This window comes from Salvelinus fontinalis, chromosome 9 (genome assembly GCF_029448725.1).
Source record: "Salvelinus fontinalis isolate EN_2023a chromosome 9, ASM2944872v1, whole genome shotgun sequence".
Classification (NCBI taxonomy): Eukaryota; Metazoa; Chordata; class Actinopteri; order Salmoniformes; family Salmonidae; genus Salvelinus; species Salvelinus fontinalis.
Window position 1 is genome coordinate 47,222,179 of NC_074673.1, and position 18,582 is coordinate 47,240,760.

Genomic DNA, 18,582 nt, shown 5'->3' on the forward strand with positions numbered 1-18,582 from the left:
GCCAGCATCCCAGAGTCGCCTCCTCACTGTTGATGTTGAGACTGGTGTTTTGCTTGTACTATTTAATGAAGCTGCCAGTTGAGGACTTGTGAGACGTCCGTTTCTCAAACTAGACACTCTAACATACTTGTCCTCTTGATCAGTTTTTCACCGGGGCCTCCCACTCCCCTTTCTATTCTGGTTAGAGCCAGTTTGCGCTGTTCTGTGAAGGGATTAGTACACAGCGTTGTACGAGATCTTCAGTTTCTTGGCAATTTCTCGCATGGAATAGCCTTCATTTCTCAGAACAAGAATAGACTGACGAGTTCCAAAAGAAAGTTATTTCTTTCTGGACATTTTTAGCCTGTAATCGAACACACAGATGCTGATGCTCCAGATACTCAACTAGTCAAAAGAGGGGCAGTTTTATTGCTTCTTTAATCAGGACAACAGTTTTCAGCTGTGATAACATAATTGCAAAAGGGTTTTCAAATTCTTTTAAAATGATAAACCTGGATTGGCTAGCGTAACGTGTCAGTGGAACACAGGAGTGATGGTTGCTGATAATGGGCCTCTGTACGCCTATGTACATATTCCATTAAAAAAGCTACAATAGTCATTTACAACATTAGCAATGTCTACACTGTATTTCTGATCAATTTGGTGCTATTTTAATGGAAATTGATTTTTGCTTTTTTTTTTTTAAACAAGGACATTTCTAAGTGACATGTACATTGACTTAGTGTAAACATTTAGCTGACTGATTAACAAGCAACAATTAGCTTGCCTTGTGAATCACTGCATTTGACATGATATATATTCATATATAAAGTTAATCAATATCTCGCACTAATGAGATCTGACTGTGCATTGTCCCATGTGTTCAAGTGGTGTAGCAGAATGGAACCACCGTCACTTAAACAATGACTCATAATGTCCCGTTAAAAAAAACACCAGGCATCCTCATTCCTAACTGTTCTGCACTGCAATCAGCCCCTTGACTGTAACTTGAACAAATGTGACTACATTTCTTTATAGGGCGACTCTGGGGCTCTTTACATCGATGATTAGATGGTTGGGCGATGCGTTGATTGAACCAATCCCAGACATAATCACAGGTTGACCCACACTCAAGCCTCCAATTACCCCGCAGCCTCAAGTAGATCCCTTTAGAAACTAAATCCAGAGCAACAGCATATTGTAATAAAAGAGCAGATACCCTCTGTAATTTATGATTGGTGGGTGGGCGCACATTTTGATTATATCCAAGCCCTACTTTCTACAACATGAATAAATGCATGGAAAATCGCATCTGCACAGCGATGAATCACCGCACCATCCTCGGGATCCAGATCCCCCAAGCAAAATCTGGTTGATAATCCCAAAATATTTCTCGATATGATGATGGCACGGGCAACCTGGTGCTATATTTGAGTATTTAGTATTTATTAGGATCCTATTAGCTGCTGCCAAGGCAGCCCCTACTCTTCCTGGGGTCCAAACAGGAACAAAACATCACAACAAAACAATAGTCAACATCATAAATGAAACAATACATCACACAAGACATTGTGTACTATAAAAATTTACACTGCTCTACCATTACAAATGTACGATATAAAATGTACAATATTACAACCATACAATATTACAATGTCTGTGTTAATTTATGTTGCTTTTTTATTAGATTTTACAGCTAGCTTGAGTTACCTGATGTGGAAGAGAGTTCCATGTGGCCATGGCTCTATGTAGTACTGTGCGTTTTCCTAGCCTCTGTTCTGGACTTAGGGACTGTGAAGAGGCCCCTGGTGGCATGTCTTGCGGGGTACGTATTGGTGTCTGAGCTGTGTGTTAGCTCTTCGAACAGACAGTTCTGTGCTTTCAACATTCTGTGTTGCAGTCAATCTCTCCTCTACTTTGAGCCAGGAGAGATTGACATGCATGTTCTTGATATTAGCCCTCTGTGTACATTTAAGGGCCAGCCATGCAGCTCTGTTCTGGGCCAACCGTAAAATGCTTATGTCCTTCTTTGCAGCACTTGACCATCCATATAACTAGGCAGTAGTCCAGGTATGATAAAACTACAATCTTAGAAAAAAGGGTTATTTGGGGTTCTATTTAGAACCTTTTGGTACTTTGGATGAGATTAAATAGCATTTTACTAAAAAAAGTTATTTTTACAGTACCTAAAGAACCTTGAGTGTTCTATCCCTACCCCAGTGTCTAATGGGGAATCGATTTTAGAAAACAACAGCTAACAAAGCTAACTCAGTCACATCAAACTCTGAAATGACAGCTAACATTCCCTTTTAATTTGTTACAGCTGTTTTACATTTATATTAATTGAATTATATAATAACACCATTAGATCTCTTTGGCAGGGGGATGATCAAATTCCTATTTTGCAACATTGATGCCAAGGTCTGAATGGCAAACAGCAAGGTTCATACAAACCTGTGCTGTTGCAAAGAGGAAATAATGTGTTTAATAAAAGCATTCACTCTGGCTATCTACTCCGATTTTCTCGTCTGTGTGCCAGAGCGCAGAAAAACTGACGAATTTACGAAGGCTCAACACCAGTTGAATATGACCGGTGTCAGTAAACGTTGGCAAAAAATGTTTTATTAAATTGTTGCCAGCAGCAGTTATAGTCACCAACGCTCTGGATAACATGAAACAGCCTATCCAGCTCTGGTAGGGTGAGTAAAATGGTCAGCGTGAGGTGTTCTCTCATTTGTGTCTGGAAGTAGCTAGCAAGCTAGCCAACATTAGCTAGTTAGCTTGGGTGCTTGACTGCCGTTGTGAAGCCAGAATGCTCGGACCAACCCTACTCCTCAGCCAGAGCGTCCAGTGAACGCTCCGAGAGCGAAACGCTCTGAATTTAGGAACTGACAATCTGACAACGCTCTGAATTTACAAATGCCAAGAGGGCACTCTGAGCGCTCTCTGGCACTCCAGATTGAATTTGACGAATGCACCCTTAGATAAAAATAACCTTTTGTTCAATTCCAAATGTAACTACCGTTCCGAGTCAAAAACCTACTGCCATTCCAGCATTAAGATGCAAGATGATGGTTGAACCAACTTGCAAGTAGCCTACCAATAAGCACATTATTTTTCAATGTAAAGTTCAAAGGAAAGTTGATGAATTAATTGAAATATATGAAGCCAAAGTCATATGAAAAAGTGCAGACTAGATAAAAACAATTTAAACATTATTCGAATTTGAGCACGTTTGTAAGCTAGCTAGGCTAAAGCTAGGCTCTTTTTTTGCCACTTTACTAGCTAGCCAGCCAACTCTTTCAAATATTTTTTTTTATTATTATGCGATATGCCAAATAGATCTACAGGCCCAGCCTAACATTGGCAATTAGCTAATTGTTACTTTGATTTCAGTATTTCAGTGTGTAGTCAATTGAGGGGACTTTGTTTAATGAAGCCATAGAAGACTGTTGCTGACTGAGAGGTGTGTATTAATTATTTAGAATAAATTATGTATGATAAGTCTTGGTGATTCAATACCCTAGTTAATCATTACATTACTTTTAACACACTATCTCTAATTTGCTCAGTCTGGCTGTAAACTCAGAAGTATTAGAGGCAGAGGATCTCTCTTTTGGCTGCTGCTGACAGCAACTTCATGTAAGTTATTTTTTCATTTAAACTTTATTTAACTAGATCTTCTACATCATAATAATTATGTCTGCATAATATTTTTGTTTAAATTGTCAGATTAACTCTTGCTTATTTCTAATGGTTTTGCTCCTTTTTTTGTTCTTCTCTGGAACCAGTCAGGCAACAACCCATACTGTACTGGTGGTAGGTAGCCCAGTGGCTAAGGAGTTGGACCTGAGGCAGGAGCAGTACCTGTGGTCGAAAGGTGGCCGGTTTAAATCCCGGGCCGGGCGCTGGAAAAAACGTGGTAATTGATCTGACAACTGGAAGGCTGCTGGATTTACATCCTCAAAACATTCCCCTACCGTTGGACCCTTGAGCAAGGCCCGTATACCCACAACATGCTCTCCATCCAGGAGTGCTGCACTGCAGCTTGAACCTGTGCTCGTCTCAACTGTATGTGTGAGGTCTGCTGTTTGGGTGGGTTGAGAACGGAGCAGAAGCCACATTTTTGTTGTTCGCTGTAACTAATGTACACACTTGTATTGTGAAGAAGTCAGCAAGAGTAGACGTGCGTCATCATTCAAACGAACAGATGTCTACCTGGCCACCAGTGCGCATTTCCAATGACAGAACATTCAAAAAACTATGCTTAGTATTGTTTTGTCCATTATTTAATTGTTTATTATGTTATATTCTTAACAAAAAATATTACTATTCAATAGTAGTGGCCATAATTCATAAATGGCACCATGCAAGGTTCTACATGGAACCATTTTAGTTCAATGAAGAAGAACCTCTAGGGTTCTGATCAAAGAACCCTACAAAAGGGTTCTATATATAACTTGTAGGGGTTCCATATATGAAGCAAGCGATTGAACTCTTTTTGGTTCTATAAGGAATCTTTTTTTCTAAGAATGTAGGACGTGTCTGGTTGATTGTGAAGTCAAGAAAGCAGAGCAGCGCTTTATCACGGACAGACCTCTCCCCAACTTAACAACCGTTGTATCAATATGTTTCTTGATATCAGTCTTGATGATTGGAAACAAGCTCCAGTCACACTGAGATAACAAAGCTACAGCAGAATGAATGTAAGACACTTTTTCATGGGACCGGAATAGTGCTCTCAAGTGTGACCTCAGGTCCTCCAGGTAATGCCTGATCCCTGTTGACAGACTGAACCTTGACATCTGCAACAACAAAAAATTGAAAACACAAAAACTGTGTTCTCAGTGCTGGTATGAGAATGATAGGCCTATGGATGATGGTGGATGACAAAAGAGTGAGGGATCCGCACATTGCTCTAATTCTTCTAAATAGTTTTTTTTATTGCTAACGTAAAACATGTTGGTATACATTGCATACAGTATCTTTGCATTTAGCATGGATGAAAATGCGTGCACCTCTCAGTGAGTTTGAACGAAAACTAGCCAATGCATAAATCTCAAGGTAGACCTACTGGGGTGGCAACAGCAGTGTTGGAGAATGAGGGGATATGAATAGAGAAGCATGTGGAGGCGGCACAGAAATAATGTGAAATACTGCAAGGACTCTTTGTCTCGCACACACACACACTTTACCTATCTCTTCAAATTGCTTTCACAGCCATGGGTAATTGTTAAGCTAAGACTAGTGATAAGTGATTTACAGGCCACATACAAGGGTTTTATGTTCAAGATCAACCTTGGTGTGGACCTTGAATTCAGCAACTCGTCACACTCCAGAATGCTAAAAGCTTGACTTTATGCCAGGGTGGAAGGTAGCCTAGAGGTTAGAGAGGCGAGGCAGCAACCTAAGGTTTGCCAGTTTGAATACTGGGTCAGACAGGAAATATCTGGTGGGAATTGAGCTGTCAACCGGAGGGCTGCTGGTATCAAATCCTAGATGCCATGGCCTGCTGTTGTGCCCTTGAGCAAGGCACTTAACCCCCCCACAACAACTGGGATAAAGTGCAAGTCAAATTTTGGTTGGACCTTACCTGAATAAAGTGATTTTAATCTTAATCTAAGGCTAAGAAGAATAGCTTTTGTAAAAGGAATGCGTTGACAGATGACACTGAACTGTAGCTTGATGATCTGTAAAAAAAAATAACACGTACATACTGTACTGTGTTGCTTCATAAGTGGGTTATTGTTACAAGGCCTTTCAAAACCATGGCAATCTGATTCGTGCAGTCACGAGGGTACGGCAGATATACTCTCCTTACAAAACTCTTCCGGGTAACACTGTATGAAAACAATTTTTTTTGTTTGGTGGAAGGAGCGCTACAGCCACATTGTCAATAAAAATGATGGAAGAGTGTTATTGTACAGTAGGTCATGTAGACACAAGTAACTCTCTGACTCTGGGGACACGTCCACATTTCATGTACCTCAATGGAGGTGAATGTCCACACATATTTCATTTAATCTTTTGGCAGTGCAAACAAGCTATTACACTGCCAACATACAATATATACAAAGTAATGGGGGGGGAAAAGTGTTTTCAAGTGTTCCCAAAATAATGGAAACACTTGAGAAAATGAGGGATACAAAGTATATTGAAAGCAGGTGCTTACACAAAGGTGTGGTTCCTGAGTAAATTAAGCAATTTAAATCCCATCATGCTTAGGGTCTTGTATAAAAATGCTGGGCAGGCCATTATTTTGGCTGCCATGGCTATGCCCCCATAGGATGACAATGCCCCCATCCACATGGCAGGTCTGGTCACTGAATGGTTTGATGAGCATGAAAATGATGTAAACCATATTCCATGGCCACCATGGAACGTTCTGGAACCATATTCCATGGCCACTTCTGGGACGTTCTGGAGCGGCACCTGAGACAGCTTTTCCATCTACAAAAAAATGAATTATGAAATTTCTTGTGGAAGAATGGTGTTGCATCCCTCCGATAGAGTTTCAGACACTTGTAGAATCTATGCCACGGTGCATTGAAGTTGTTTCTAGCTCGTGGCCCAACGCCCTAATAAGACACTTTATGTTGGTGTTTCCTTCATTTTGGCAGATACCTGTATATTATCAGCTACAATTTCCCTGTTAAAGTGCCAACAGTGTCATGTATCTAATGCCAGCCCTGCTGTCAGCAAATAAGGTGAGAGTAGTCATTGCCAAGAGGCTTAATGTTCTATTAATTCACAGATTGTGATTTAATAGATCCCAGACTGAAGCAACATTCTTTAGGACACTGACAGGCAGCAGGCATTAGGCATGAGAAAAAACAGTGGGAGATTTCTAGCTTATTGAATGAATCCCCCACTATTGATTATGCCTTGGTTACACAGAGGGCTCAGGGGTGGGAGAGGAAATGTGTTGTTCATTCTGCAACATGCTCCATAGGGTTAGCAATTTGTTTGTTTGTTCGTTTTTCCAAAGGAAAGCATGAATAATGTGATAAAGCAAAATGCACCAAAACTGCAAATTGACTTCTTTCACCCTTTAGTTCAAATTCATGTAAACGAATGCAATAAATTACCCTGATGGCTATTCTGTTTTTATTTTCTCTAGTAGTCATGTTCAAAACAAGGAACAAAAGCCATTATATTCCGTTTGTTTTATAATAGTACATGTTAGCATTAGAAACAAATTGTCTTGTATGCTCATTCTCTATTAGTCTCTCAATGCTAATCTAAAAAATAAGCGTATGCAAAAGTTGTTGGGTTAGCAATTAGCCTCTGGCTATAGTCAAAGTCACTGTCAAAGTGTTGCTTGGAAGTCTGATTTGGTACATTTCAAACTCTGATTATGGGTAACCCTCATGCTCTGCTCACAGAAAACCAGTGTGGGAAAAAACCTCTGACGCTCATATGTGATGTGTGTGTGTGTGTGTGTGTGTGTGTGTGTGTGTGTGTGTGTGTGTTCATATGGCACTCATATAGGCTAAATTAAGCATGGAATACACAGGCAGGAGCAGATAGACAGATAGACTATAAAACACCCAAAGGCTTCCTCCTGGAATATTTTATGTATTTCATACACTTAGGCATCCCTGCAGGCTCAATCAAGAGTAGCACACACAAACACACACACTGTATTCCCACATCCCTTTCCCCCCTTCTCTTGAATTAATCAATCTGCATTATTTATTAAAAGATTCTCCGGCAAAACATTCATCCTACACGTAGAATTGAAAATGCAAGCAAATATCACTTTTTCCTCTTTTTGTTTCCCTACTTCTCATTTAATTTAATGATCAAGGCACACACAAAAGATAGTGTTTCATCATTCAACGCAGCAGTAACGTGGGTTTGACTGAACACAGACTTGCAATTTCAGCCCTGCGGTCATATTCATTGCTAATTCAATGTTTTTTCCCCTAAAATAACACAGTACAGTTCCACATTCATCAAGCTTGGCAGAGATATGAATCCCTTCAAGGTTTGAAGATTGTTAAAAAATCTACTGAAGCTTTACTAGTTCTGCATGTTTGCCATGAAAAGCTAGTGAGCATGCCTATTTTCCCGCCCCATATCGTTCCCTAGCCCATTGCCTGAGAAGAAGATAACAGAATTATTCAAATCTGCCTTTCCCTCTCAGGTAGGGAGCTGGAAGGAGAGCCACTTGGAGATATATAGAAACTTTCCCGACTGAGTTATTACAATTTTTGAGGCAGATCAAGGCAAAGCGTGCCTAACAGGATACAACACAGTCTGGTCTTAGTTTAAGGACTGAGAAATATTCCCAAATTGGAGGTAGGGCCTTTGTGCTGAAAGGATGGGCCACATTCTTGAAAAAAAAAGTTAAGTCTTTCTACCTTTGTATGTGTGTCTACAGTAAAATACAGACAGTTGGCTAGGGTTGAATAGTGCACATAGATTAAATAACTGACTCATTCAGCACTAGGAGTATAAAGAAATCCATTTCAAAACCTTAGCTTCCACAGAGTCAGAGCATGGGGAGATATGCAAAGTGTGTATTATTTCTTTCTACCTTTATCTAAGCAAGTCCATCTCACCACACGCTTGGATATCAACCTTGACAATCTATGTAGAGATGAAGGTGTACCGGCTTTATCTAGCCTCTCATCAAACCCATTTAATAGGTACTTTGGTGTAGAATTACGAAAGTACTGGGCCAACATTAAATGAATCACTCTTATCTCACACCACTGAACAGGGGCTGTCTTCAGCTCTGCATGTGTTCCAAGCTGGAGAGATAAGAGGGACATATAGATGACTGTATCTGAGTTGTACCTGTGAATCAACAATCTAGCACACGTGACAAAAACACAATAGCAGGAGAAAGCCATTCCTACCTGCCCAATAGTTACTGTATAATCCAGTAACTATGTAGTATTATGTAATGGCAACAGAGTGTGTTCTTAGCTTACAAACAATAAGTACCTTGTAAATAATACAATGTTTCCATAGAGGAGTCGAATAATGGAACACCCAATACTGTTCATGGTAGGGATTTAAATAAAATACATTAAAATACAACAATTGATAATGAGATAAACTACAGGGGCCTCCCGAGTGGCACAGCGGTCTAAGGCATGACTCGACATTCGCCTCCCAAGCCCATTGGGGAGTTGCAGCGATGAGACGAAGATTGAAATTGGGAAGAAAAATAACAAAATAAATAAACTACAACTACACTATACCATTCAAGATACAGAATGTTGTCAAATCATTTGTGTTTTACTTTCTATTCATAGTATGCATACATGTATAAAAGACAGCATTAGAAGAAAGGATAATTATTGAAATGATACATCTTCAAATATAAGGAAATGGAATACAGAAGTACTTCAAACTGGAAATGAGGTAGTAATCAACATAGTAGGGTTAAAAACACAGCAAACAGAGGACATAGAAGGCACAGCATGTGGGCATGTGATGGTGTATTATGGTGGAAGTTGGGGTGTGCGTTTTTGTGTTTGGAAAAGTGTGGAGTTAAGTGAATGAAAAAGAAAATGGTTGCAAATGTCAGAGATATGCGATATACATTTTAAAATGAATTATAAATATTATTTATTTATTGTCAAATCATGATGGAACGGTTCCCAACCTTATACCCTAGACACCCACCTAAGTGACCCACACCCTAATGATAAGTCCTTATCTGTTTTATAGGCCTACTGCAAGTAGCTCAAACACAGCCAAGACAGAAAGATAAACGCGGGTCAGAGACCCACTAAAGCAGCACTGCCCGCTCAAGAGTCTAAGTCTGCCTGGCAGGGTTCGTCCTACAAAGCCAAAGCCCCCAGATGGGTGAGCATAATATACAAGGAGTTTCTCAAAGCTGCTAATGAGAACCTTGACGACCTCGTACCAAGCCAGTGGGAATTCCGGTGGAGTACACCCACCCAGGTAGTGGCAGTGCTGGCAACACTAGCTGCAGTGACCCAAGGGGATAGGGCTCACACTCGGACAATTAGAGAAGGGGCAAATTATTGTGGCCCTGGTGGCACAAAATAATCAAAAGTTCTGACTGCACAGAGATGCTTGGGGAAAATGTTCACAATGGGGGACCAGAGTGTGTATGTTTCAGGGTGGGGGTGGGTTGTAACGGGAGCTCCATCAGCTAGGACTTGACATTGGTTTATAAAATCTCCCCATTCTTGCTCAATTTTGCATGCCTTCTCAAACAGCTAAAACTGTATATGCATTCGCACATCAAGTATTCTCTTGAGTTGGGCTCGGGGAATTCAAGGCACATTTAACCAGCATGGCTACCACAGCATTCTGCAGTGATACGCCATCCCATCTGGTTTGCGCTTAGTGGGAATATCATTTGTTTTTCAACAGGACAATGACCCAACACACCTCCAGGCTGTGTAAGGGCTATTTGACCAAGAATGAGAGTGACGGAGTGCTGCATCAGATGACCTGGCCTCAACCCAATTGAGATGGTTTGGGATGAGTTGGACCGCAGAGTGAAGGAAAAGCATCCAACAAGTGCTCAGCATATGTGGGAACTCATTCAAGACTGTTGGAAAGCATTCCAGGTGAAGCTGGTTGAAAGAATGCCAAGAGTGTTAAAAGCTGTCATAAAGGCAAAAGGTGGCTATTTTGAAAAATCTAAAATATATTTTGATTTGTTTAACACTTTTTTTGGTTACTACATGAGTACACGTGTTAAATCATGAATATCATGGATATATTGGAACTTGGATATATGGATGATTAAATATCTTGACCTAGTGAGATATACCGCCATGGAGGTTCAATCAATCTAATCGTCTTGACTACTTTCTTATGTCATTCTCTCTGGCACCAAAAGTTTAAGAAAGTGTTGATAGGGGACAGAAAGTGGTCAGACCATCAAATAATTGGCATATACATCACTTTTACAGAATTTCCACGTTGGCGAGGATATTCGAAATTTAATCAAAGCCTATTGGATGACAACATGTTTTTAACCAGAACAGAAAAATTCATAACTGACTTTTCCCCCGACATAATATAGGTACAGCATATCTCCTTATCGTATGAGACATGTGCCTTTATAGGCCATGCAATTCAATAATCAACTTCAGCAATTTAGGTCAAAATAATTCATATTAACAAAGGAAATAGAAGGACTAAGTACAGATAGATAAAAATAAAAACCGTACCATAGAGGCACAGAATACGTTAAAGGAACAACAAACTTAGTCAAGAAAGATCAATCATTGCATCGTGTCTGGACACAGCCCTTAGCCGTGGTATATTGGCCATATATCACAAACCCCCGAGGTGCCTTATTGCTATTATAAACTGGTTAACAATGTAATTAGAGCAGGAAAAATAAACGTTTTGTCATACCCATGGTATACGGTCTGATATACCATGGCTGTCAGCCAATCAGCATTCAGGGCTTGAACCAGCCAGTTAATATAAAAATAAAGTGAACTGGATGGAATATGGGGAAAAAGGCAATAATTTATTTATTTTTTATCTTTAATATAGACATTTCTTAGAAATGACAGTCACCAAATTATATTTTGAAAGAGAAAGCAAAGTACTTTCAGCGTTTGTTTTTGTTTCAGTGTAACGATGTGCGCTGAGTCAGGAAGCAAGTTCATGGAGTGAGAGGTTTTAATAAATAAATGGAACATAAAACAAAACAAGAAACTCGAACAACAAACAGATATGAAACTGAAACAGAAACAATGACGCCTGGGGAAGGAACCAAAGGACATATATAGGGAAGGTAATCAAGGAGGTGATGGAGTCCAAGTAAGTCTAATGACGCGCAGGTGCATGTAATGATGGTGACAGGTGTGCGCCATAACGAGCATTCTGGTGACCTAGAGGCCGGAGAGGGAGAACACGTGACATTACCCCCGCCCCAATATGCGGCTCCAGCCGCAGGACACCGACCAAAATGACGATCCCTGGGGATCAGGAGCGGACTGGTCACCTCTGCTGAGGCACGGGAAACCTGTCAGTCCGGCAGAGACGCAGGAGCATGGTGACCTAGAGCGCCGGAAAGAGAGCATACGTGATGGTACCCCCTCCCCGGCGCGTTCGGATCCTGCCTCAGGACGCCAATCAAAGGGACGATCCCGGGCTTCCGGAGCGTATCGGTTGCTTCCACTGAGGTCTAGAAACCTGACGAACCGGCTGAGGCGTGAGAGCCTGATGAGCCGGCTGAGACCTCCCCGGTTGCCTCAGTCGAGGCACGGGAACCTGTTCACCAGCTGAGGCAAGGGAGCCTGTCGAGCCCGCTGAGGCATGGAAACCCGTCGAGCCCGCTGAGGGAGGGGAACTCGACAAACCAGCTGAGGCCTCCCAGGTAGCTCCGGTTCGGACACCCAGACCCGAAATCACCTCCAACACAAAGAAATGTAAAACATCTCCTGATGCTTCCCTTTGGTGAGGCGTTATCCTGTAACGATGTACGCTGAAGCAAGTTCAGGGAGTAAGTGTTTTAATAAATAAACGGAACACAATACAAAACAAGAAACTCAAACAGCAAACAGACATGAAACAGAAATAATGACGCCTGGGGAAGAAACCAAAGGGAGTGACATATATAGTGCAGGTAGTCAAGGAGGTGATGGAGTCCAGGTGAATCTGATGACAAGCAGGTGCGCATAACGATGGTGACGGGTGTTCGCCATAACGAGCAGCCTGGTGACCTAGAGGCCGGAGAGGGAGCACACGTGACATTCAGTCTCCTCCATCTCCACTAACCAAAGTTAAGTGTAAGGATTTTTCAAATCAAATCAAAGTTTGTCACATGCGCCTAATACAACAGGTGTAGACCTTACAGTGAAATGCTTACTTACAGGCTTTAACCAATAGTGCAATTTCCCCCGAAAAAAGGTATTAAGTGAACAATAGGTAAGTAAAGAAATAAAAACAACAGTAAAAAGACAGTGAAAATAACAGTAGCGAGGCTATATACAGTAGCAGGGCTATAACAGTAGCGAGTGTAACGATAGTCTTCGTCCTCCTCATCTGAGGAGTAGGAAATGTCGGACCAATACGCAGCGTGGTGAGTATTCATATTTATTCGAATACTTTTCAACAAGAACGAAAACAATAAACTGAACAAAATAAACGAACACGCAACAGTCCCAAAATAGTGAACACTAAACATAGGAACACACGAACACACAAACAATCACCCACAAACCACAATACAAAAACAGGCTACCTAAATATGGTTCCCAATCAGAGACAATGACTAACACCTGCCTCTGATTGAGAACCATATCAGGCCAAACGACAAACCCAACATAAAAAACACAAAACATAGATAACCCACCCAACTCACGCCCTGACCATACTAAAACAAAGAAAATACAGAAGAACTATGGTCAGAACGTGATAGCGAGGCTATATACAGGCACTGGTTAGTCATGCTGATTGAGGTAGTATGTACATGTAGATATGGTTAAAGTGACTATGCATATATGATAAACAGAGAGTAGCAGTAGCGTTAAAGAGGGGTTGGCGGTTGGCGGATGGTGGGTGGCAGGACACAATGCCGATAGCCCGGTTAGCCAATGTGCGGGGGTACTGGTCGGTCGGTCTAATTGAGGTAGTATGTCCATGAATGTATATTTAAAGTGACTATGCATATATGATAAACAGAGAGTAGCAGCACCGTTTTTTTATTTTAATAATGTCAAATGAACAGCTGTACAGAAAGACTCATGTGAAGTGCAAATTACAGAGGATTAACCTCTTGATGCAATTGAAGCATTTATGTCTGGGAAAACTCCAGGGCTGGATGGCATAACAGTGGAGGTATACCAAACCTTTTTTGATATACTCAGAGGACCGTTATTAGCATGTTATAACCACTCCTATAAAATGGTAGATTATCAGATACTCAACAAGAAGGTCTGATTTCATTATTACTGAAGCAGGACCCACGTGGTGAATATAAAGCTCCAGTCCATAAAAAAAATTGGAGACCCCTTACACTTCAGTGTTGTGATGCAAAAATTCTAGCAAAATGCATAGCGCATAGAATTAAAGAGGTAGTCAGATATTATTCATCCTAATCAGACAGGATTTTTAAATGGACAATACATTGGAGATACTATAAGTTCTGGAAACAATATAACACTATGAAAAATCTGGGAAACCATGCCTGACATTGAAAAGGTTTTTGATCAAGTATGACTGGAATTTATATATACAGTGCATTCGGAAAGTATCATTACATGGCAGCCTGATTCTAAAATTGATTAAAAAAAAAAAACATCCCTCATCAATCTACACCCAAGATGAGAAAGTAAAGGAGCAAACGTATTAGTCAGTAATAGAAGATACTGTATGGAGAGTAAGGAGTGAGGAAGAGGAGGATGAAAGGGGTAGAAAAAGATGAACTGATCGGAAGGTGGGTTAAAAAAGAGTGACGGACAGAAAAAGAGAGGAACGGGGGAGTTAGGTGGAGCGTGACGAGAGAAGAACAGAGAAGGAAAGTGTATGTTATTACAGAAATTAAGAGGTCAAGGCTAAGAAATAAATTCATGAGTGGGTGCTTAAGGAAGAGGAATTGCAGTCATATCGAAGAAGGGGCTATGGAGGTACTGCATAACAACGAAGAAGTGGAAACAAAGGAGGACAATAATGGAAATGTGGAGAGAGTTACAAATGTGGAGAGAATTATAAAGTGTTTAAAAACTGAAATTAAATAGTTGAACAAGTGTATGACATACAAATGGTTGGGGAGGTATTATGATGATGTTGAAAAGAGTCCTTACCATTGAAGTTTACTGCCCGGATGAAGGTCAGTAGTTCCTTGCCGTCAATGTTGTGCATGCGTGGGCACAGGCCTGTGTTCCCTGAGCAGAGCTCACGGTGCATGCGGTGTAGGGCGTGGGCCATGGCATAAACCGCGTCCATCACAAACTGTACCTTCCCCTCCTGTTCATAGGTTGAGTCACGACCCACCTTCTCCAGTCCTGGACAAGAGGAGAAAAACACCAACATAAATTCCACTGGTCAATAGACAGTCATGTTGTTGACTGTCAATTCCCAAGTATTCATGTACACCTAGTAGGTGTAAATTGAAGAGTAAGGCAATCAATACTTAAGACTCTCGCGTTCATGATCTACTCAATATGAATATCCCTGACTTTTTCACAAAGTCCTTGTGTAAACGATTACATCTCACAATGGAAAACAACATCTCACAACACATACAGTACATCTGACCATGGCCATAAAACCAACCTCCATGATTTGTTCTAATTAGAACAATCGTATAAATTATAAAAATATGTGTTTTGTACACAATAAGAAAATGAAATACATTTAAATATTGCTCCAGCATTGATTAAAGTTCAGAATGCTTATATTCTTAACCTGACTGAGTTCTAATAGCGCCTGCCTCTGCCAATGAGTGGAATCATGAACAGTGATTTGTTATGTTTGCTTGCGTCCTCCGGATTTGCCGCACAAATTTGCCTTTTAGCAGCACATTCACCACTCTCTCGAATGGTTAACTCCGCCCTCTAGCGGCACAGGCTGGTGGCCTGAGATGTGAAACAAACTAAACCAAACTCGTAGTCAGCTCACAAGAGAAAAAGGCAAAACTAGACACGCTGCTGACAGTGTGGTTGCGAAATGCAGGACAAAAAGCAATTTTAACAATGTCCCGCGACACCTGCCGTGTACACAGACATTCCACAAACAAACAAAAAGCGACTGGAGAACTGGTAGTCGCTTATACAGTTGAAGTCTGAAGTATACATACACCTCAGCCAAATACATTTAAACTCAGTTTCACAATTCCTGACATTTAATCCTAGTAATATTTCCCTGTCTTAGGTCAGTTAGGATCACCACTTTATTTTAAGAATGTCAGAATAATAGTAGAGAGAATGTTTATTTCAGCTTTTATTTCTTTCATCACATTCCCAGTGGGTCAGAAGTTTACATACACTCAATTAGTATTTGGTTGCATTGCCTTTAAATTGTTGGGTCAACTTGGGTCAAACGTTTCGGGTAGCCTTCCACAAGCTTCCCACAATACGTTGGGTGAATTTTGGCCCATTCCTCTTGCGAGAGCTGGTGTAACTGAGTCAGGTTTGTAGGCCTCCTTGCTCGTACATGCTTTTTCAGTTCTACCCACAAATTTTCTATGGGATTGAGGTCAGGGCTTTGTGATGGCCACTCCAATACCTTGACTTTGTTGTCCTTAAGCCATTTTGCCACAACTTTGGAAGTATGCTTGGGGTCATTGTCCATTTGGAAGACCCATTTGCGACCAAGCTTTAACTTCCTGACTGATGTCTTGAGATGTTGCTTCAATATATCCACATTATTTTCCTCCTCATAATGCCATCTATTTTGTGAAGTGCACCAGTCCCTCCTGCAGCAAAGCACCCCCACAACATGATGCTGCCATCCCCGTGCTTCATGGTTGGGATGGTGTTCTTCGGCTTGCAAGGCTCCCCCTTTTACCTCCAAACATAACGATGGTCATTATGACCAAACAGTTCTATTTTTGTTTCATCAGACCAGAGGACATTTCTCCAAAAAGTACGATCTTTGTCCCCATGTGCAGTTGCAAACCGTAGTCTGGCTTTTTTTATGGCGGTTTTGAAGCAGTGGCTTCTTCCTTGCTGAGCAGCCTATCAGGTTATGTCGATATAGGACTCGTTTTACTGTGGATATAGATACTTTTGTACCTGTTTCCTCCAGCATCTTCACAAGGTCCTTTGCTGTTGTTCTGGGATTGATTTGCAATTCTCGCACCAAAGTACGTTCATCTCTAGGAGACAGAACGCGTCTCCTTCCTGAGCGGTATGATGGCTGCGTGGTCCCATGGTGTTTATACTTGCGTACTATTGTTTGTACAGATGAACGTGGTACCTTGAGGCATTTGGAAATTGCTCCCAAGGATGAACTAGACTTATGGAAGTGTACAATTTTTTTTCTGAGGTCTTTGCTGATTTATTTTGATTTTCCCATGATGTCAAGCAGAGGCACTGATTTTGACGGTCGGCCTTGAAATAAATCCACAGGTACACATCCAAATAACTCAAATGATGTCAATTAGCCTATCAGAAGCTTCTAAAGCCATGACATAATTTTCTGGAATTTTCCAAGCTGTTTAAAGGCAAAGTCAACTTAGAATATATAAACTATATCTGGCCATGTGTTTTAGGTAATTGTCCTGCTGAAAGGTGAATTTGTCTCCCAGTGTCTGTTGGAAAGCAGGTTGAAGTTTTCCTCTAGGATTTTGCCTGTGCTTAGCAATATTCCATTTCTTTTTACCCCCCCCCCCCCCAAAAAATACTCTTTAGTCCTTACCGATGACAAGCATGCACCTAACATGATGCAGCCACTTCCATGTTTGAAAATATTAAGAGTGGTACTCAGTTATCTGTTGTGTTGGATTTACCCCAAACATCACGCTTTGCTTTTTTTTCTGTATTACTTTAGTGCCTTTTTGCAAACAGGATCCATGTTTTTGGAATATGTTGATTCTGTACAGGCTTCCTTTTTACTCTGTAATTTCTGTTAGTATTGTGAGGTACCTACAATGTTGTTGGGTAATTATCACAGCCACAGCCATTATCACATTGTCACTGCCATTAAACACTGTTTTAAAATCCCTATTAGCCCCATGGTAAAATCCCTGAGTGGTTTCCTTCCTCTCCGGCAACGGAGTTATCAAGGGCACTTGTATCTTTGTAGTGGCTTGTAACGTAGATGCTGGAAGTCAAGAATGTCACGCCCTGGCCTTAGTATTCTTTGTTTTCTTTATTATTTTAGTTAGGTCAGGGTGTGACATGGGGAATGTTTGTGTTTTGTCGGTTTTGGGTGATTATATGGAAAAGGGGTTGTTGGGTATAGTATATGGGTTTGTGTGGAGTACATGTGTCTAGTGTTGTCTATGTATGTTTAGTTGTCTAGGAGAGTCTATGGTTACCTGAATGAGTTCCCAATTAGAGACAGCTGATTTCGGTTGTCTCTGATTGGGAGCCTTATTTAGGGTAGCCATAGGCTCTCATTGGTTGTGAGTAGTTGTCTATGTCAGAACGTTTGTAGCCTGTTGTATGTGCACGACGTTTATTAGCTTCACGATCGTTTGTTGTTTTGTTAGTTTGTATTAAGTGTTTCGTGTTTATTTTTCGTCATCTTTAAAATAAAAGAAGATGGCTTATTTTCCTAAAGCTGCGTTTTGGTCCATCAATCCTCCACACGATCGTGACAGAACTACTCACCAATACAGGACCAAGCGGCATGGAAAGCGGTAACAGGACCCACCTACACAGGATTCGTGGACATGGGAGGAGATACTGGATGGTAAGGGGCCGTGGGCACAACCGGGAGAATATCGCCTTCCTCGTGAAGAGCTGGAGGCAGCTAAAGCCGAGAGGAGGCGATATGAGGAGGCAGCACGGAGACAAGGCTGGAAACCCGTGAGTACAACCCAAAAATTTCTTGGGGGGGGCCTTAAAGGGAGTGTGGCGAAGTCAGGTAGGAAACCTGCGCCTACTCCCTGTACTTACCGTGGAGAGCGAGAGTACGGGCAGACACGGTGTTACGCAGTAGAGCGCACGGTGTCTCCTGTACGCGTGCATAGCCCGG

At 41.2% G+C, this 18,582-nt stretch overlaps 1 protein-coding gene across 2 annotated transcripts in view; it reads right to left on the reverse strand.

Annotated features, from left to right (window-relative positions):
* LOC129862723 (metabotropic glutamate receptor 8-like) overlaps nucleotides 1–18,582 on the reverse strand; it is a 238,714-nt gene that overhangs the window by 24,249 nt on the left and 195,883 nt on the right. For both annotated transcript variants that reach the window (XM_055934632.1, XM_055934631.1), the window contains exon 7: nucleotides 14,742–14,942. In XM_055934632.1, the coding sequence (XP_055790607.1) occupies nucleotides 14,742–14,942 (201 nt within the window). The remainder of the gene's footprint in view (nucleotides 1–14,741; nucleotides 14,943–18,582) is intronic.